This window comes from Ciconia boyciana, chromosome 3, assembly GCF_034638445.1.
Source record: "Ciconia boyciana chromosome 3, ASM3463844v1, whole genome shotgun sequence".
NCBI classification, from domain to species: Eukaryota; Metazoa; Chordata; class Aves; order Ciconiiformes; family Ciconiidae; genus Ciconia; species Ciconia boyciana.
This window is the reverse complement of record NC_132936.1, coordinates 82,032,358-82,054,444: the sequence shown is the minus strand read 5'-3', so window position 1 is coordinate 82,054,444 and position 22,087 is coordinate 82,032,358. Positions and strand designations below refer to the sequence as shown.

At 35.2% G+C, this 22,087-nt stretch overlaps 1 protein-coding gene across 2 annotated transcripts in view; it reads right to left on the bottom strand.

Annotated features, from left to right (window-relative positions):
* Positions 1 to 22,087, bottom strand: part of TTC13 (tetratricopeptide repeat domain 13) — a 43,792-nt gene that overhangs the window by 13,290 nt on the left and 8,415 nt on the right. For both annotated transcript variants that reach the window (XM_072856311.1, XM_072856312.1), the window contains exons 4-15: positions 20,711 to 20,781; positions 18,413 to 18,478; positions 16,838 to 16,930; positions 15,618 to 15,734; positions 14,735 to 14,845; positions 12,160 to 12,242; positions 8,672 to 8,813; positions 7,181 to 7,355; positions 6,594 to 6,750; positions 5,335 to 5,465; positions 4,859 to 4,991; positions 4,266 to 4,358 (exon numbers count right to left, since the gene is read on the bottom strand). In XM_072856311.1, coding sequence (XP_072712412.1) covers positions 4,266 to 4,358; positions 4,859 to 4,991; positions 5,335 to 5,465; positions 6,594 to 6,750; positions 7,181 to 7,355; positions 8,672 to 8,813; positions 12,160 to 12,242; positions 14,735 to 14,845; positions 15,618 to 15,734; positions 16,838 to 16,930; positions 18,413 to 18,478; positions 20,711 to 20,781 — 1,372 coding nt within the window. The remainder of the gene's footprint in view (positions 1 to 4,265; positions 4,359 to 4,858; positions 4,992 to 5,334; positions 5,466 to 6,593; positions 6,751 to 7,180; positions 7,356 to 8,671; positions 8,814 to 12,159; positions 12,243 to 14,734; positions 14,846 to 15,617; positions 15,735 to 16,837; positions 16,931 to 18,412; positions 18,479 to 20,710; positions 20,782 to 22,087) is intronic.

Below are 22,087 nucleotides of genomic sequence, written 5' to 3'. Positions count from 1 at the left end.
AAGAAAAGAAAAGGCTTTTTTAAAGTCTTGTTTTTCAACCCAACATTCCAGGGCTAAGACACAAATATTACTCATTAATGTTTGACAATTTTATCCACAGATGCTTTGTAAATTAAAGGAATGAACTAGAGGTTTGCCTGAAGAGGTGAACTGCCCATCCTTCATTCTGAATATAGATTCCATAATGAACTTACAAAAGCTCATGTATCATTAGCGTTGTTGTTCTCTGATAAATTAAATTTCATACGTATTTCCCCTTTTTCAGTGTGCCCATGTCCAGTAAATCTTATCTATATAATAATTATCAATTTCTGCAATGATATAATCTTTCTTAGACAGTTATTTACACTCATGGATACTGCAGAACTAGGAGAGAATTCTCAATCTGCACACTGATTTACTTTGAGAATCACTCTCCAGTTTACATATTTGCCAATATATATGCTGATCTGCTCTGACAATCCACATACATTTTTCTTTATTCACCTACATCTGTCTATATTGAAATAATTTTGCTTTGACTCCTAACAGTTACAAGTAGTAACTGTTAAACAAAAACATAAAAAAGGTGTTGTTTTCTCCCTTGGACTACTAAGGAAAAAAATATACATTAAAAACTTGGTAGAAACCTGCTAGGATTATAACCACTCTGAGAGGAAAAATTACATACCATTATTGCATTTGTAGGAGTCCTTCCTCTTCTCCCAGTCTACAAAACAAGATTTTATAAAGCAAACGTTATCGCTCTCTGAGGAAGCAAAACCACTGTCAATCACAGGAAGGTGTGTACACCTAGCTTTTTTTCTACTCTAAGTGATTTTTTGGCAGCTTAAGTCCCTGTCTAATGTCTCACTCGACAGTCTCACACTTTAGTAAGGCCTAGTCTCAGAACAATGGCAGAATCAGTCTTTAAAAACTGAACAGAATTAGAACACATATACATATCTGCACATAGGAAAGGGAGGTAGGGAAAGCAAAAAGATGAAGCCAAATCTATATACATAATTTGCCCTTGTTGTACGTCCCATCATTTTCCATCTGTATTAAAAAAATATCTGTACAACAGGCAGAAGCGTGTCAGTATAAGGAACTGGATTTTCCTTTAGTGGCATCTTAGAAAATACATCCAAACCAGACCTATCATTCTGTAAGGCCATCTAGAAGCAGCAGTACCAAGAAAAGACTTTTGGTGGGTGGTCAGAAGTGATTTGTGTTTATTCCCACTCTTTCTCCTTGTTTAATAAACACTACCACCAAGAATTCAAAAGTACCAGTGTTCCAGAGAGTGTCTTCATTTTTTTTATAAGAATACCGAGTATATCATTAATGTTTAGCTGATCCCAAATCCTTAGTTTGCCTATGAAAATAACTTAAGCTTTCAAAAACATTTTCTCTGCTTTAAATGAAACTTGGTAGCTTTGATCATTTAAGCCAGAAAGGAGATAAGCCAAAGTCGCACTTGTCTATAGACAAGATGTCTATAGATCCATGAAGAAGTAGTGACAGCCGATATACTTGCATCGTGAGAATGTTAAGATCTGGAAACCTATCAAACATTGTGAAGTGCAAAACATTTCTTATACACCTTTAACAAAAGGTCCCCAAATTGACTCAAAACAAATGAAAAAAGTTTTTGTTTTCTGACACTCTCCAAATATTTTGCCATTCTGGAAAAGAATCTTTAATTCAGCAGTCACTGAATGCTAGTGCCTCCATGCCAAGACTCATTTGACAGGAATCACTGAACAATAACGGACTTTATATACAAAGAATTCTGAGTAAATAAAAAGGTTACGTTAACAGATATCTAATCCAAATATTTTTGCACACAGAAATTTCTGGTGTACAATTTAGACCAAACAAAACCTAGAGATAGCTTGAGCTCAGCATGACTAGATCTGTTACAAATACTAAAAGAACACCCGACTACTGTTGTTACACTTCTGGTTTGACTGAACAGCTTATATCTTTGTATATTTAATAACCATGAAGGCTGTCATTTGTCAGCCTAAATAATCTACTGTTACACCTGGTTTTCGGGTAGCCATGCTATAGAAAGAATTCACCCTTAGTCATACAATTACGAGAATAACTTTCAAAGCATAAGCCAAATATAAAGCAACGTATGTCTTCCTGAAATACAGTCAAAAGACCATAGAGTGATCTCAATTATCAACAAAAAGGTGTTAGCTCTGTAGCCTATTAATATCTTCAATCAGCAGCCATTTTACAGTTGAGTAATGCAAGAAGGAGATTATACAGATCTGTATAATCCATTAAGAGTAAATTGTCATTTAGAAATCATAATGGACTAGAACATGCTTCAAAAGTAAAATAAAATAAATTTGAAAAACCCAAAACCTATTACCACTTAATATATTAATTTCTTTTATCCCTCACCTCATGTGAAATCATCAGGAAGAAATCCAAAAGCAGCAAAAAATCACTACGGAAAGCTGACCAATGAAAGCAGCTATTACTTGGGATGTAGAACAATCAAACAAGTATGGATTTCCGGAAGCAAAAAGGATGTAATCACCATCCAGTACTAAAGTACGATCAAATCGTAAGGCAGCAGTATTTAGGCTGCTTCAAGTCTATTGCTCCTTCCAAAAAAGTGCCAAATCAATGATTTTCACAGAACCACTACCTAGCTATCAAAAAAGCATGACCAAAATGCTGATGAGATCCCCAAAAGTCAAGGCTGAGCCAAAATCAAAAGGTCAGAATTAGATTCCCTGTGGGCCTACCATTCTGAATTCTCATGAAGCTTATTTCAGACTTCTGTGGAATCACCAAAACAGCTGGGACAGTAAATCATGAGTTTTGCTAGCATTCTCTGATAAGAGGAAAACAAGTACAGTACTTTGGTCAGTGAAAAAGAGAGCTGCTGACACAGAGGTCCTGTACAGGGCCACATTTCCCCAGATTAAGTGTTCAATGTTATTTTCAGCATGGTAATCAAGTGTTGTTACATGAATGCCCTTCTGCCAGCACAGACCACCTAGAAATTAAGCTTTTACTCTCCCATTTTAAATAAAACCAGGAAGAAACAGATGACGTATTGAAGGCATCCTTGTCTCAAAGTACAGATAGTTGTGGTTTCTGCTGTATTGTGTAGAGAAGAGAGAAATGCAGCAACAGCAAAGATGGACAGAGCTTGGAGCTCAAATGTAACACTTGGCTTGAGGGAAGACAGAAGCCTGAGCATAAGACCGTTCAAGAAGCAGCAGCACATCCTGCAAGGCAACTAGTGATCTGCGTTGGAGTTTAATGTTACATTGTAACCACTCCCTAAAGTAAAGCAGAGGCTGCTAGGGTCCATTCTGTGGAATGGAAGGAAGAGCATGGACAAATTCTCATTAGCCTCTGTAAGTGAACATCAGAATATCACTGTTTTTCTCTGCCGGAAATAGTTCCTGAGAAGACTTTGCCTCCCTTATCCTCCTTTTTCCACAGAGCTTCTCAAGAAAGAAATAGATACAAAAGCAGAATGACAGATCAAAGATTCAATACTTCCCAAGGCGGGGCACGGGGGGGAGGAAATAAGAGGAAACCTGGCTACATATTTACTTACACAAACACACTCTGCTCCTGTGATTGACAGTGATGTTGCCACATTGAGTCTCTCACACTTCTACCACTCCATGGGAAGTAGCACTGTCATGACTACAATAGAGAGTCTTGCAGCATGGGAGAAGATGGAACGTACAACAGTGGTTGAATATTAAATTTTACCATTGTTTGTGAGCGCAACTGTTACCTTTCACGGGTTACTTATTTTGTCATTTTTGCTTTATTTTGGCCTGCTTTGAAAACAACTAAAAGAACTATGTTTTTCCTCTCTATTGTAAATTGGTATTAAAGCAAATAGAACAGCATTTTTTCATTACTGCTGCCACTATCTTTGAGAAGCAGCATTTGCAAAAATTACAACTGTGATGAACTTAATCTAATTTTTACATTTAAGGTAATTTGGGAATTAAAAACAGCACATAAAAATATGCATCTTCTGGATCCTAGTTAGATCTTGCTATAAATCAGTTGTGCAATTGCAATTCAGGAAAAAGAGGAAACACCATGAGGGAAAATTTGAGGTGCACAAAACCCAAATGTTTCATTAGAAGATATAAAATAAATATCAAAGCAAAACAATAAGCACATATACATTCAATATCTGTAATATGCTGTTTCATGAACAGCCAGTAAGTTTTGGTACAATCCCTTAGTGTGTGGAGGAAGGCTGTTTGGTAAAACTCTCATACCTGATTAAGTTAATGTGATTATTGAAACCTCTGCTAAGGCTTCGGGCAGGCATTTGGTCCAACCAAAGCACAGGCTGGTCAGGGTCAGCTATCCTACAAAGACAAAGGACATTAATATTGGCACACATTTCACTCCATGTAATATTTTTAATTGAGCTTTGTTCGCACACAGAATAATTTTAGGCAAAAGCTAGAATTCAGAGATCATAAAAAAGAACTTTTTATTGAAATGCATGTATGATTTGCATAAGAAAAAAACCAACTCATAAGCATTTTATGTTGCTGGAGTTTGAAACTGTTAATTTTTGTTAGCCTAAGCTGCAATGTATCCTATGGTCTTTCACAGCTTTGCCTCAACCAGAAAACGCTATTCCCAACTCTCTCCCTCTTTTAAAAAAAGAAGAAAAATTGAGTGTTTTCAGAAGTGCACTCCTTGTATCTAAACCGTCCTTCTCTTTTATCAGAACACTTTCTAGTTACAGAGTGGTAGCAAGTGTTCATTTTCTCCTCTGTGACTTCAGCCCTTTGGTTAACTGAAGCATGCATTATTACAACCAACGTAAGGTTTGTTCTCTCTCTTCTTTTACCATTACCTTCGCCACTTCACAGCAATATCAAACATGTCTCTCCACTGCATCAGTCTGGTTTTCCCATTCATCCGAACTTTTGAGTTTGCCCAAGTCCGCTGCACAGCTTGCATTACTTCTAGAGTGGCCAATCCCATTGCTGGGGGTGGGGGAGGAGGAGAGAAGGACAAACAACAACAGGAACAGAAAACCCATTAGAGCCAAACACTTGTTTTTGTACACACAGGAAAATTGAAGCAGGAAAGCGATGTATTTACAGGAAAAAATTGCCAACATCAATAACATCTGGGAGATCATGATTTCCAGTCCCCAATTAGGACAAGAAACTGCTGACATAATGATTATTTTAATTTTAAACTTTTTATCCTATTTGAAAGGAACAGAGCATAAGACTAATTGGCAGATAGCAAAGGTATAGCATTAAATTATCACCACATTGATTTTTTTTCCCCACTCAAATTTACAGAGCATTTTCAGTATACCTCTATGTATTCTTTTATTTGGAAGAAATCCTGGTGTCTCATACTGCATCATGGAACCCAGATGATCAGCGACACATACGAGTTCTTGCACATCAGGCTTATAGCTTTCAAAATTCTGAAATAACACATCTCTTACAGAGGAGAAAAACATGCATCAGACTCAACTTGGCAACAAAAGTCCTGAAAGTTGTAAAATACAGATTTGTTTGTCTGATAATCAATATTGTTTATGTGAGAAATACTTAAAAGCAGTATAAAGAACACTTGTTCCTCCTCCCACCCCACTGAACATACACAGTACGTAGCAGTTCCACTCAATATCTCAAATGAAATCCTGGTCTTACTGAATTCAATGGCAGATCTTACTACTGTCACAACCCGTATTTCACCTTCAGACTTGCTCATAATAAGTGATACTAAATAAGTTCACAGACAATACATTAACCTTCAATGTTACACTCACCCTGAGGAACTTTAACACTAAGTAAGAAAAGAATATGTATAGAAACCGGAAGCCTTATTCTGTAACTTCTCCCATAATTCTGTAAAAGCTTCTTGTGCTAAAAAGGTGGATTCTATTCCATATACACAAAAGCCATGAATTTTTAACTCAGCAATTTTTTACATAGATAAAGTGAATACATGAAAATATATCTAAAAACTAGTTTACAGCAGGAAAAATTGCTGTCTTTCCTGTAGCTACATATTTTTGAACGCTATTCTAATAAATCCTCTGCTTTGTTGCCTGAAATCACTCTCCTCCTAAGATACTGGTTACCTAAGCTACTCCGGAGAACATTTTTTCCCAGTGAAACCCAGCTGCCATTAAAAATCTATTAAGTATCTAGAAAATTACACCTATAACAAAATAAAAACTTAACATACAACAAGAAACTGTAATAAGGGTGCTACATAACACTACACTGAGCATCTCAAACTTATCAACTCCTTAACGTTAATTGCAAGAAAAAAATAAATAGAATAGTTAATCAGTAAGGCCATAGAATATGAAACAACATTATGTGACTATTATTATGTAAAGACAGAAGTGAAAAAATCATCATAAGTTTCATTCTTCCTCTTTTATGAGCTAAACCAACTCCAATCCCTATGATTTTGAAAAGGATTTACACACTCAGTGGAATTCCACTTTCATATAGTATTAACGTTTATGCTGTTATAACGCCTTGGAATAGCACTTTAAAGTCAAACTGAAAAAACATTTGGAGTAGACTTTAAAAAAAAAAAAAGTTACTCACTTTATATGCGGCTGTAACCCTGGCTGTTCTTCATAATTTTCTATAAGAAAAGGAAGATTTTTGGCCCAGTGGTCCTTGAAATTTCCAGGAAGATCTATATCAATATTATACTCTGTAAGAGGGGTATCCAAATGTGCATGCAAGTATCTAGAATACTCTGGAGGAAAGAAATAAAATTAAATACCATTTGCATAATCATCCTACTTATGTAATTACATAAAAACAAAAACCAGATTATATGTTTGTCAGTTATCCAACATGACTTTAATAAGTCATTACTCTTAGATAATCTAATTTTGCTATTAGCTAATTTTCAAGACAGAAATAAGTCTCTTTCAACTAAGTATCACAACACTCTTTACCATTATACAGAAATGTGTATTTCATTTGTGGTCCTATTTTTGTATGTATGAACAAATAAGAATCAGCGTACATTTTTTTTTAAACAGACTTACTCAACAATGCTCATGAGAATGTATGATGTTTTCTTTAAAATGGCCATAACTACAAGCATGATTGCACTTTTAGGGTTCTCAAAGGATTTAAGACAATTAAAAAAAAAAAAAAAAAAACACATTCCAACTTACCTCGGAGGTATTTCACTTTCAGATATTCTGGGCTAGCCTTCTGACCTGGTAGTGGGTCATTTAACATAACTTTAGTCTGAGCTTTTATGCCTTCATAAAACTGTCCCATTGCAACATGGCTGAGACCTTTCATGTACTGGCATACTTCATTGTATGGTTCTAGCTGTAGACATCTCTAGGAGATTAAAGGAACAAAGCACCAATAAACCAAGAGAGAGAATGAGTATCTTCAAATAAACTAACCTCTTTGGTCAGAGGACTGCATGAAAAGATTTACTGATTATTAAGATCCACTTCCATCACAATCTTCTTTCAAATGATGCTGAGTACTTAAATTGCTAGCAAATGTAGGAAAAAAAATATTTTCAGCTTCATTAAAGGGGGAAAAAAAAAAAAAGGAACTGCCAGTGCAAATATGCTTTTGATCACACTTTAATTGTTATGAAAATAGATCATATTTGCTCTAATGATATTAGCACTACAGAAGTTTCAACGTTATTTGAACGAAATTAGACAAAACATACTCCTGACAATATTAGTAACAAGTCATTTTTGGCTAGTTCAACATATAGATCGTGCCATTTCTTCCATCCCTATCTTCGCTAGTTCATGCATTAGTACACTTCATTATGTTAGTCAACTATTTACTATATGTTAAACACAACAAATTCATATTTATTATTAAAAAATTAATGCTCTGATTCTTCTAGCAATTACGTATCTTTAGAAGAGCACCTCCATCTTAGAAGTTGAAATATCTTTTCAATTACACTAGTATCTACAAATTGTGTTATAGAAGGTAAATACGTAACAATGCCCATAAAGTGTTTTCCTTGGGATAAGCACACACTCACTCAAAAAGGGTTGTAATCATTTCCACATCTTATTTAATTCCTTGTTTTAAGGATGTGGACATATGATTAATATGTGCCTTTATTGTTCTGTCTACAAAACGAGGCTGTTATTTAATGCCAATGGAGAGGGGCAAGATTTTGTTTACCTATGGAAACACACACAATTTTACAGGCTCAATGAATTGCAACATATTCTGAGTTTTTCAAAACAAAGAAAATACCTCAGAAAAATTAAATAAATATTGGAACTTTGTCTGCTTATTTTAAGCTTAAAATTACAAAGAAAACTACATTCCTTCTTCTGTCAGATATGAGAAAAACTTCAGATTCCAACCCAAACTAAAATATTAGCAAGAACACAAAAAACAGATAAAACATTTCAACCCAAGCTTGATTTTAGAAATTCATAAAACAGTTAAAGGAAGTATCTTAGTTTAAAAAAAAAAAAATCCATTTTTAATTAAAAGCCATAAGGTTTTAGACATCTTTTAAGACAGACTTCACAAAAAAATTTTCGTTCAAATGCACATACACATTCAGAATGAAAAACTTTGACATTTGTCCATCTCATTGCACTTGTTGAATACTAGCCCTTGTTAAAATATTTTAATTTTGTATTTACTTAGGGCCTGCTTACCTTAAAATTCTTTAGTGCTTCATCTAAGCTACCATGATGATAAAGCATCATTCCTTTGAGCTGTAATGTCTGAACATGATTTTGATTTAGCAGCAAAGCCTTCTGGAAGCTCTCTGTAGCAGCATCGAAGTTGCCAAGTTCTCTAGGCGATTCCATAAAGTGGAAAGTGAAGAATATAGAAGGCAACAGTGACAACGAAATTACTTGTTAAAAGTTGTTTTAACACATCCAGAGGGGATATCATTAAAGAGGAAAACAGTAATAATGGAAAATTTCTTTAACAAAAGCAGTAATTCTGCAACTGTTCTTCAGTGGTAATAACAGAACAGCTGCACAGAGTTTTTCACTCCCAGAAATGTGTACTCTGAAATACAACCCCAAAAGACTACAAGTCTTCACAATCCTCAGCGGACATAAACCACAAAAACACATACCTATGGTACTTCCTCAGAAACTAAAACAAACAAAACTTCCACAGAAAGCATTCTTGGAAACACTATCTATGTGTGCTGGTTTTGGCTGGGATAGAGTTAATTTTCTTCATAGCGGCTACTGTGGGGCTATGTTTTGGATTTGTGCTGAAAACAGTGTTGATAATACAGGGGTGTTTTCATCATTGCTGAGCAGTGCTTACACAGAGTCAAGGCCTTTTCTGCCTCTCACCCCACCACACCAGTGAGTAGGCTGGAGGTGCACAAGAAGTTGAGAGGGGACACAGCTGACCCCAACTGACCAAAGGGCTATTCCCTAACATATGAAGTCATGTTCAGCATATAAAGCTGGGGAAGAAGAAGGAAGGAGGGGATGTTCGGAGTGATGGTATTTGTCTTCCCCAGTAACCATTATGTGTGATGGAGCCCTGCTTTCCTGTGGATGGCTGAACACCTGTCTGCCCATAGGAAGGAGTGAATGAATTCCTTGCTTTGCTTTGCATGCGTGTGTGGCTTTTGCTTTACCTATTAAATTGTCTTTATCCCAACCCATGAGTTTTCTCACTTTTACCCTTCTGATTCTCTCCCCCATCCCACTGGGGGGGGAGTGAGCAAGCAGCTGTGTGGTGCTTAGTTGCCGTCTGGGGTTAAACCACAACACTATGACAGGTCTTTTTAACTTCTAAATATAAACGCATTTTTCAAAGTATACTAACTACTTAAATGCTGAATAAGAAGAAAGCATATGGTGTTTGAAAGCTGAAACTAACTAAAAACGCATTGACTGGAATTACTCCATGGGCAGGACAGCTTTTAGTAAAAATAGCCATGGAGAAACTATCATAAAAAAAATTAAAATAGAAATAGTACACAACTTAATTTTTATTCAGGTTTTTTTTATCCAGTACGCTGATTTTTTAAGTTTAAGATCATGAAATTCTTTCCACATCAAATTATATTAGATTAAATTAATCCAAACAAGACCAATGCCAGAAAAAACAAACAAGATTTACTAGTTTTAAATACATTTGCCAAAAATAATTTTTAGACAGAACAGTGATTAACCACAGCTCTTTAGTTTCAAATAAATGCACGAACACTGAAGTCACTAGATTTGAAGCAGGAATTAATAGGTAAAATGCTGTAACTCATGTTGTACAGAAGGGCAAATCGGACTAAGAGTTGTCTACTTCCACTATAAAAAGAATTCTTTATAAGATATTTTTAAGCACTGTATTTGAAACTTATTTGATGCAGAAGAAAGAAAGTCTGAACTTAAAATACAAGATTTTAGAAAGGAAGAAGAATTTGACAGCTGAAGTGAACAGTGCCCTGGAGAAATGAGATGATTATTTCCGCGTGCTTTAAGACCTGAGTGTTCATGGGAAAGTAATTCAGACTTATCATAGTTGGTCACTAGTTACAGTGTCCTCAATTATTAAAGAATATTCTATTCAGCTTCTAGCCTTCTCTAACTGCTGAGCATTTAGAAGAGTCAACAGTAATTGTGCTTTGTACATTAAGTTCTCAAAAAAAAAAAAAGAAAAAAGAAAAAAGAGGAAGAGGTAGATTTCTTTACATTCCTTCCCCTATTATTTCCTGAGGATCAGAGAACTTTCAGAGGCAGGGGACAGTGAGAGGGAATAAAAGCAACAAATTTAAGCTGATTAGGAATACTCCAGTTAAGTGACTTTTGCTTTGTAAAACAACAATGCAGTGCAAAATGAGACATTTTAAGGCTTGCTTTTTTCTCTCCTTCAAAATAAAACTTCTTCAGATTAAGGTTTCTTGGGCACAGGGTAGAACAGCTGATCAACTAGAGAGGCAGTCCCACATCCAAATACAAAACAAAAAAGTTAAGGTATTTATTGGAAACGTAAGAAGGCAACTGCCTGTCTTCCAGGCTAAATTACTATTATTTAGCCCCTTGAAAGTACTTACTCACCACAATAACAAGTACCACAGAAAAACTCATAAGCAAATTAGTGATTCTACATTGAGTTCAGCATTTTGATACTGTGGTAAATTAGGCACAAGTCCACAAAGCAAATATAACAACAACAAAAAAATTTAATTGACACTGCCTTCAGTGAATATTGCATGTTCTGTATGCTGAAGGAAGCATAAAGCCTGAAGAAAAAGAGCACATGATCATATAATGCTTGCACACCAACCCTACCCAACTTAACCCTTGCTACACAAAAGCCCTTTATGTTGCAGCAGCATCTATGCTGTAGATCAGTGTTTTCTAAAAATAAAAATGTAAAACAGGAAATAGAAAGCTGACAAGAAACAGCAGGTTGGGAAAAGAACTACAATGGGCAGAGGTATTCAGTTGCTGACTATGTTATGTTCTTGTCTTGTTATATACAAGCCATATGTAATTTTCTCCTTAGTAGTTATCTGCAGACCACCTTTAAAGTAATACATTTTATTCAACTATAAATTAAATTATTTTCTCTTTAATGTAAATTAAAAAAAGAAAAAAGTGACTAGTTACATCACTAAATAAAGATTGGGGTTTTTAAATTATTTGATTAATAGGTAAGAAACTACGTGTCTATATTAAATATACCCTAAACAGGAAATTAGCTACATTCTCAGAACTGTAAATCTCTTTGGTGAGAGATTGATACAGGATCTACCAGTTCTATAAAATGATACACACTATGCAATGAGTTTTTAATAAATTTAAGTAGCACAATAATATCAGATGGCAACTAATGAGCACATTAACCAACAGTTTGTATTAACCATTTCCATTGTTTAAAAATCATTTAGCATACCTAAAACACATCTTACTGAAAAATGCCATTTACCTAACCTTTGAGCCTGGGAGACTCAAAGAGCTACTGGAGACTGAATTAAAAATACAAAGCAAACCTAGAAATTATTTATATTGAACATATCCTGACATAGCCATACTGGCTGTAGGAGCTACGAAATACACATATGATTCTGCACAGCTTTGTAACAAACGTGTAAAACTTAAAGTGCATTTTAAAGATCACAATCAGATAGAAAACTGACTTTAAAACTATTTCTGAATGCAATTACCTGTAGGCTTGTCCCAAACTTTTATATGCATCTATGAAGTCTGCTTTCTGCTTCAGAGCTTCTTTGAATGATTCAATGGCTTCCTACAGAAAGACACCAACAGAAAAATTCGTCACTTACTCTATTCATTTAATTTTAGCATCCTTAGTAGTTACTAGCCATGGATTTACAGTTATTTGTCACAATCTTCGGAAGGAACAAACAAGCCATGAATTTATTACAAAATCTATAGCATAATAATCATTATATAACAAATGAAATATTGCAACATTCTTTACGGTAGTGACAGACTTAGCTGGAATTCCTTTGTCTAATATGCTACGGGAATGAGTGATTCTTTTAGCATTTTAGTAGAATTCAGAGATTAAATCCCTTCAGAGTTTCCTTTCAAAGCTCAGTCTGGGCCCTAAGGCAAAGCAGTCTCTCCTTACAGTCTTCCTTCTTCATTCATAATACACCTCTTAATTCTTGCAGTCCGAAAGACTCCTTCAAATCTTTACTCTGCCTTTCATTGTGTTATTGCATTCTGTGTTAGTTGCACAGTTAGCAAACACTCTCTTGACGGGTTACAGAGTAAGTGATCATCCTCACACGATAGCATGTACTGCTGCTGTGAGGAGTACAATGTAATAAAAATAAAATAGCTAAAAATAATTACATGCATACGTTCAAACAAATCTTTCTCTTCAAAGGATTTGATTAAGAACTCAGGTTTTTTAACTGGACTGGCTATATAAATTGGCAAACACAGTACTGAGACTTAGAATTAAGGATGGAATAATCAACTACTTTATATTATGAAGGAATGCCTGAAAAGCATCTTGAAGTCTATAGTACAAGAAATTAAATGCCGTAAGGAAAGAATCATTGGTATCTTCAGTCAATTTAGAGATTATTATTCAGAAAAACTATCAAATATATTCGGAGCACTACAACATGCACAAAAATATCTACTGAACAAAAATATAAGATAATCACCTACCATTACTGATAGGCTCATGTCCTCTAGATAAGTTTTAAATCCAAGATTATTCCCAAAAGCAACGATCCAAAGGCAACCATCTCTTTTCACTCAAAAATGAACATTCTGACACCCTCACCCCAAATCTCAGTTTTCAGCAAGCCTAGTAAAACCTAACAGATTATGAGTATAGCCTTCCTTTAAGAGGCAGTCTGAACCTGACTGGAAGCTAAGGTATACGTGGGGATGAAAAGCCACTCAGTCACAATCTCTCAAAACTTCAGTATTAGAGACGGAAGACACTTCTTTTGAGAAAATAAACTGGGGGGGGAAGAGGTGGTGGTACAGAAATGTGTTGATCTGCATATCAGAAAGAGGAAAACATTGCTTCTGTTTTGCAAATTGAGACATTATTTATCCTTGTCAGTTATATTTCCACCATCACTTTCTGGGCTCTCTGCTGCCTACACCAAAAATCAGAAATTCAATCAGGCTATTATTTGCAATCAACTCATTTGACTGCAATAAGATACAGACAGTAAGTTCAATGACGGCCTGAAGTTCTCGCAGCATACACTCACTGAGTGTGGAAAAAAATACCAGCTTGGGTACTAGGAAAATGGAGAATTATCCTGTTTGCTAAAAAAAAAAAACAAAAACAAACAAACAAACAAAAATCCCCCACAAAAAAAACCCAAACACAAAAACATGCAGTTGTTGCCTATGAAAGATACTGGGCTGAAACTCAGAAGTCCTGGGTTCTCTCCAGGTTCTGTCAGCATTTCTTCATACAACTCTTAATGAATCCCAAACTGTTAGCAGAGGTTAAAAAAAAGCTTCCACTCTGTTGGAATTTAGGAATCACAGAGTTGCTTCCTCACTTTTCAAACTGAGGATTTTAGACATCTTGTCTAATTACTCTCCCCTCAGAAAAACTGCAGCAGTATCTCTAAATACTTTACAAGCAAGAAACAGGTGCAATATTACTACACATAAAACAGAGAAGTTCTGAGTCAGAAAATGGTGAAACATTAAAAAAAGCATGGGAAGAACTTACTTCCCTGCTGATTTTAGAATCTGAGGGAACAACTATGTTCCCTCAATTTAGATACGAGCATTTCAGAATCAACATAACTGAAATACACATGCACAGATGCAGGGCTCTATCAGCAGTTTCCTTGATTACATTCCAGCTCATTCAAGGAAGACTAAAATTATTTTCCTCTTCATCCCTTTCCCCTTCATAAAACCTAGGGAGTCTCCATTTCATGGAAAGAAATTTTGAATACAACCATACAGATATTAGCAGAGATGCCAAATACAAACACCTTTCCATAAACACCTTTCCATACAAACATCACTCCATAAACATGTCAGTTATCACTGATTTACCAAGATACAGCAAGACCAGCAGTATTTACATGCCATACCATGAAGTATTACAGACAGCAATGGCACCTTTTCATTTTGCTTGCGCTCTTTTGCCTTAAAAAGTCTTCCTTATGTGAGAGAAAAATACGTATATCAACACCTATGATATTTCTACAATTTTAAAGAAGTAACTTCAAACGGAGGATATTGTTCTACATGAACTATTATTTAACATAGATTTACCTTCAAAAGTCCTCTGTGAAAAAAGGTTAAGCCTTTATAAAGCATAGCTATAGGCTGATTTTTGTTCAGTTCCAATGAGTGCTGAAAATCTTCATGGGCTGTTGCATAATCCTGTGATAAAGTAGATTTTAGATGAGAGAGGAAAGTCCATACAAATACAGGAATACATACTTTTATTTTCATAAAAGTAAACTACAGAATTTTGTTTAATATACGAAGTCAGTCTCAGGGCTAAGTAGCAACGATTGTCAACTGGCAGTCAGAATATCAAAGAATAAGGAACGCACAATACATTTCCAACTTTTACGGCAAGTCCTATATAAAATATAGTAAAGTAAGTGGAAAAATAGCTGGAAACAGAGTGAAATCAGAAGAATAAAGTCGGAAATCAGCTATTTAGTATTCACACAGTCTTTGAAGATAAAGTTACTTGTTTTACATTAAAGCATCTTTGTGGAGTTTGTTTGTTTGTTGTATGGTGTGGGGGTTTTTAAGTATGTAGGGCAGTTACTGCCTTGGCCATAACTGTTTTCCTTTTTAGACTGGCATTTAACAATACTACTTAAATGCAGCTGTAGGTTATAAATCAAGTCAAATTCATGTCTCCTCAAACACACAAAACAATCTGAGATGTGCATGCAAGGTTCGTGCCCTCTGATTCTCTGCATTAAATAGATATACAGATGAAATACTTGAAGAAATACCCCTGAACTGTCAGAAAGTCAACTACAGGAAAAATCAAGGCTTTTGTTGTTATTTTGTTTTTTAATTTAAATAGAAAAGAAGCTCTTGAACAAAAGTTAACAACTGGTACAAACAACAACAAAATAATCAACAACATCCACACAACCAAAACCAAACAGAATCCGCAAAATCCACTAACCTCGGATATGAAGTAAAGGGTACCTCTGTGCCTGTAGAGCCGTGCTGATGGTTGTAGCTGAATAGCTTTGGTGAGATCAGATAATGCTTCACTGATTCGTCCTAGTGGGGACAATATCTAGGAGTATGAAACAAAACCATAGTTTAGAGCAAACAGGCTGAATAGATTTGTTTTAGAAATAAAATTATTCTTTTTCATGTTCAGCTGTAACAGAGTAACTGTATTTGCTAGAACAGGCTGTAAAGTTCTACAAATTCCAGTTCTTAGCGTTTTTAAACCCCTATCAAAGGGAAAGTCTGAAAGTCTGAAATTTTTATTCTCAAAAAAAAAAAAAATCCGTGTACAGGAACATCACCAATAACATTTGCAGAAACCTAGTATTCCAAATAAAAACAAGTCAGCCAAAGCAAAATACTCTATTTCAAGTTATTTCAACACATTCAACTGAAAATGTAATTAAAGTACTCTCATAAACCTTTTTATTTTGACAAAATATTCCCTCCAATGGAAAATAGTCTACTTTCCAATTATTTGAATGCTTTTCACATTTTTAGATCAAGATTATTAACAAATGATTAAAAACATGAAAATTGTGAATTACAATTTCATATTATGGCAGTTATCATTATACAGTATGCTGACTTTAATATTTACGCTTTTGATTTTCCTACAAAGCTGCTTCTAGAAATCCATTTTCTGTAATTTAATTGGCAAAACAAAACATGATTTTCAAAATGAAAAAAATCTGTGTATCTGAATGATAGGTAACTTACATGCACGAACATAAAACCAAAAAATTTGATTAAAAACTCATTCTTTACAAGTTTGGCATTTTACAAACTAGTCCTAGCAATAGATTTACTAAAGTGACACTAAGTGCAAATAGTAAGGTTCAAGTGATATTTTGATTCATTATATTAAAAAAAAAACTAAACCCACATGATCTTGCTATATAGTATGTCAAAAACTAAACACTTAGACATAATATATGCTATTCTATTGGCTAAAGTAACTCCATATGGTGCATGTTTCATTTTAAAAATAAACATTCCACAAATTACACTGTTTAAAAGCAACTATGTATATTTTAAAAGACAGGAGGAATGTTCACAGAAAAACACAGATAAGAGGTTTAGTCATTAAATCAGTGAAGAAATACTTGAAAACACTGTATAATTGCAACTTCTCCAAAAATCTGAAGAGAGACAAAAAATGCTCACTTCTGCTCGCTGTTCAAATACTTCAGGATGATCTGGTTCTAGACTAATCACCCTACTGAGCTCAAACAGAGCAAGTTCAGCATTTTTCATATCCTGCAAAGGAGAAAAATAAACAAGGTAAACAACTGTGCATACTTAAGAGTAACATACTCTGAAGACTGAAGGACAACTAGATTGGATAAGTTTCTGAAAGTGTATCGGTTTACATTAACAGCCCTTCACACCTTTGCTAATAACATTAAGATGCAGTAGTCTACAAATAGCTGAAAAAAACCCTGCATCTATCTGCTATAAACAAGAAAAATAAACTTAACTTGTACACATCATCTTTGTGCTGTACCTCTAATAATTTATTATATATAACTCTGAATAAACATTAGGTTTACAGCTCCATAGGTACCCTTCTTGGCAGCAAAACTGGCTCAAGCTCTCACCTGAACTCCAACACACATGCATACTCTCACCCACCAGTGTTTTCACCAGTACTGTCTGCAACTTAATCCAAGTAGTACTGGTGAATGGGTTGATGCCATCAGCATCTTGCCTATCTAAATTTTGATATTGTCCTTAGTAGGATGGAAGCAGTTACTTAATTGGGAAAAGAAATCCAAACTGGTTATATAGCAAGTTCTGTATTAGATTTCATTGATCTTTTTATCCTTTTTCAAGGCAAAGAGATTTTGCACGTGCTGAACATCATATTTGTGTCTTTAAAGTGTCGCTCACAGAAACTTTTATGAAGTGAAGCTGTCTCAACATCTAGCCGAACTGAGAAAACAAACTCATGATGGTGTTAAAAACGTGCAAATATGAGGGACTTCAAGCTCCTGTCAGCACCACCAAAGAATTAAATATTCTGCACAAAGGAAATTTTCAAGGAGTTATTCAACTATTCTTTCTTTCAGCAACCATTCAATCATGATTCAACAGGACACAAACTCAAGGACCATAGTTTACTTTTAAACTTATTTTTGCTCAGGAAATTGTTTGAGCAGTCAGCTATAACTGTAAGTAATTTAACTTTGAATTTTTTGGAACAACTTCAAGGTGGTATACGTATCAAGAGGCATAGGCAATCAAGAAGCAATATAAAGCCTACTGGATTGCAAGAGCTGACAATGCTTCCAAGTTGCAATAAAAGACCTTTTTGTTTCCAAATACAGACTAGATGGGGAGACAAATTCAGTGGGACTTCATAAACCTGCCTCTCAGAGGCAAGATACTGCCTGTTATCTTATTAGATAACTCTTTCAAGTGGCTGTGGCTCCCAGCCTTACTATCCACCACTCACAATTGTGCCTATATTCTCCTTTAGCACCCTTGCTTCATGCTGCTTTACTTCCATGGTCCCACAAAGCAAATGTAGCCATGGCTTGAGCAACATGATCCACTAAATCCCTCTATGTTATGGAGCACCTACCAACGGATGGACACATCATTACAGAAGGACAGCACAAAGACTTTGGGATGTACCTATCAAGTTCTAATCAGTCTAGCTCCTCCTGTTACAGGCCTTCTTATAGTTTGGATTCAAATAATTCAGTCACATGTTAATTTAAATAATTATCTACTCACATGTAGTCCTTTTTTTCCATATGCTATCCCTCGTCCATAAATTGCACTAACCAGCTCTGGTTCTTCCTGTTAAGATTAAAAATGAATACAATAATCAGTTGTGGGATTTTTTGGTTTGTTTGTTTTGGTTTTTAAAAAGGTATCTTTCTTCAATATGTATTTAATTCTTGCTGATCTTAAGTAGTAAGCAATGAACAATCACAGTTGTCAGGCAAAGAAACTGATTGTATTATAGTCCATACTTCCATATGCTCACAACTTCCAATGCAATTTACTGGAATTGTTCTGGAGTATGTGTCTGAAAATGAGCTAAACAGAGTGCATTATAGTGTCAGTGACCACCTATCAGAAGCTATGTACACATTAGTACAGTCTGTTGTCCAAACTTCATTAATTGTAACGTTATTGGTAATCCTATAACAACTTTTGTCTAATGTCACTGAAGTGATAAACAAATACAACTCAGCCACTCAAAGTCCATTTTATTCATAAATTTAAATTTAAGATTTAAAATTAGGAAGCAGGAAATTGTGACATCCTGATGAAATTTGCATTCAGTCAGCAACTAAGACTAGAGGTATTCTGCCAAAATAGTTCTGCGAAATTCAAACAAACCTTCCTTGGGTTAGATTTAAGTCCCCGGCTTTCCAACTCAGGCACCAACTAGGGATATATCTTACATAGTGAATCTACTTTTTGTTCAATGTTACTTACTCCAGCCATGGTTTCCCATCCAAATTTGAAGCACTACAACAGCAAAACTGGTTTTCTTGGCACAACAATGCCTATGCAGTCAGTTTCCCTGAAAACCAGTCAGGAATCACACCGCCTTCACACGTGCAACTAACACAGCTGTGCTACAAAAGTTTGTAGCATAGGCCTGGTCTCATTTACCTGCGACAACTGCCAAGAAACAAATTCTTTCATTGACAAAACAACAGATACATGGCACACCAATGCTGGCAGAGTGCCAGACTTGAGCTGATTCCAGTTGTACACTTGCCAACATCAACTTCAGGTAACCTCCCTGCTTGTAATACACCAGCTAAGCAAGGCTGTTTTGTTCTGTTAAATGTTTTAATACTCACTTCATATGTATTTAAAATTGCCTTATGGAAGACAGACTGAACAATAACCACTTTACAGCCTTTCAGGCACGATAGGCATGATATTCATTTCAACCGACGTGTGCATTGCAAAGCTACTCTACTATATACACACTTCTCACAGTATCTTTCTACAGTCACTGTATCTTGCTTATCTTCACTTATATTAAGTTTCCTTCTTAATAAAGAGAAGGCAGGAAACAGTATATAAATTTGGTGGTTTTTGAAGCGGGATTTCTCATTAGGGTTAAAAAAAAAATAATTCCTCACATTAAAAACAAATCAAAGACAGAAATCACTAAACACCTAAAACAAACAAACAAAAAAACACCAACAAAACACATTCTGGTCCTCTGATAAATTCCCTGGAAAAATTCCATTAGATCACCACACTTTCACTCAATTTAAGTACGAGCCATATGGTATTTGAGTTAAAAAAAAAAAAAAGCTTGTTTTTGAAGTATTACTTTCAGCTTGCATTTGTGTACTACAGTCAGTTTAGATCAAAAAGCAGGTCCGTGCTTCTGGTAGTCCCAGGTTCTTAGCCATAAAAATACAGTATTTTGAAATCAGCTTTAGTTGAAGCTTTTAAACTGTTGGGGTTGGTCTTGTTTTAAAAGTGGCTACCTTCTACTTCATAGAAGAAGATTCTGAATTCTTTAGTTTGGTCAGAAAAAAAAATGCTGAAGTATTAGTTATATTTTACTTATATATTAAACTCATCAAATGCTTACCACTGAAGAAGAAGGATAAACCCAGCATACAAAAACACTTATCATTGTGAAAGCAATGCGGTACTTGCCACTAGCAATAAGTGATCTCTGTCAGCTTTTTTTCTGATGTGACTGGCAACATGCTGACTGTCACCCAAAAAAATCCACATTAAAATATCTCAGCCTACCCATTAAGAGGGCAATTAATGGAACTTCAAATCTGCACAGGTCAGGTTTCTGAAGATGCTTTTTCTTTTTTTGCCAAAGTGCCATAAAAAGTATTCACCAAATAACCAAGGTACTGAATCACCTGATTTTAAGAGTATGCTTACGTTTGGATGGAAAAAAATGAACAAATAATAGAATAATTACTCTCATTTTAAAAATCCTTAATTGACTCTTTGTTTTAGTAAAAGCCATACGTTGTAATGGATAATTTCATAAAATTATTTGTTTAGGGGTCCAAACAGAAAACTTACCTGCAGCATTGTTGAAAAATGTCGTATGGCTTCATCATACAAACCGTTGCCAATCAACACGTAAGCAATTGCTAACAAAAAATTACAAATGTAAATAAAACAGCAAAAAATCTGATATTTTAAAATACATTTTACAATTTGCTTGTATTTAATACAGGTTCCTACACCGCACTGAAAATTTAAGTAGTCAAATGATTTCTGAGCTACCACTCAAATGACTTCCCTCAACCATTACCTAGCATTCGTTAATTACTCAGTTCATGCTGTGCTCATCAGAATTGTTTTTGGGTTTTGTGGTTTGTTTGGGGTTTTTTCTCTGCTTTTTACAAGTTGTTCAGGAAAGGGTCCATGTTTGCTTCTAAAGTACTTAGGACCAGGAAAGGTACCATGACCCCATTTAGCAGCCCTAGCTGCTTTCTCAATTATAAGCGAGCCTGGCTAACACTGGCTAACTTTTTTTGATAATTCTATTAGAGAACATCTGATTGTACTTGTTTGTACACATTTTGCTAAACTTTACTAGCTCAGTAAGTTTTTCCTTCATTTGAATTATCTAGAAAAACCTCAACTAAAGTGATTCCATTATTTATAAAAATGAGATTGAAAAACTACAGAATCTTTACCCATGTTAAAACTATGAAAAGCTTTAAAGTTCTTGTATATATCCTTGCTTTGGAGTAGAAGCCAAGTGTTTAAAAAAGAAACAGACCACTGTTTTAGAAACATGTTCCTGTAATCTCCACAAGATATAAAAATACAGTCAAGTCACAAGTTGTGGTTGTGGCTTGTGTGACTGAAGTTCAGTTCTGACAGCTGAATCTCTCAAGATTGTTTCATTTCACACATTTTAATCTCTCTCAGTTCTTAACTCTGGACTAAGTTCTGTCTACACTGCCCACAAAAACCAAGTATCTTGCAGACCAGAGCAATGGAAGTTAGAGTACAACTTCTCCCCAGGCAGTTCACACGAACAGCTGACAGCAGAACTAAGAGCAGGAATTCACCTTTCCCCATACTTCTAATGAGTTTTAGCAGTCATCCGAACAGAATGAAAGACGCGCCTATCGGCTTAATTATTTACTCAAACATGAGACCAATAAGACAAGAGACAAATAAGCCAGTTAGAACAAAGGTATTCTTAACAGGACACAGACACTTATCTTTCATGCAGGCAGAGCCACATTGTTTTGGCAGTGTTGCTAAGCTCTGCTCATTAAAGGAGGAAAAAAGTTGAATGAAAGAGAAATAAGAAATACACTTAATCCAGAGCTTGCCTCATTTTTGGAGCATTTCTATTATGCAGAAGGAAGTATTTGTGTGCAATATAAACTTTTTCCTCAATACATAAAAAGCTTTACTTGGTACAGACACATAGCA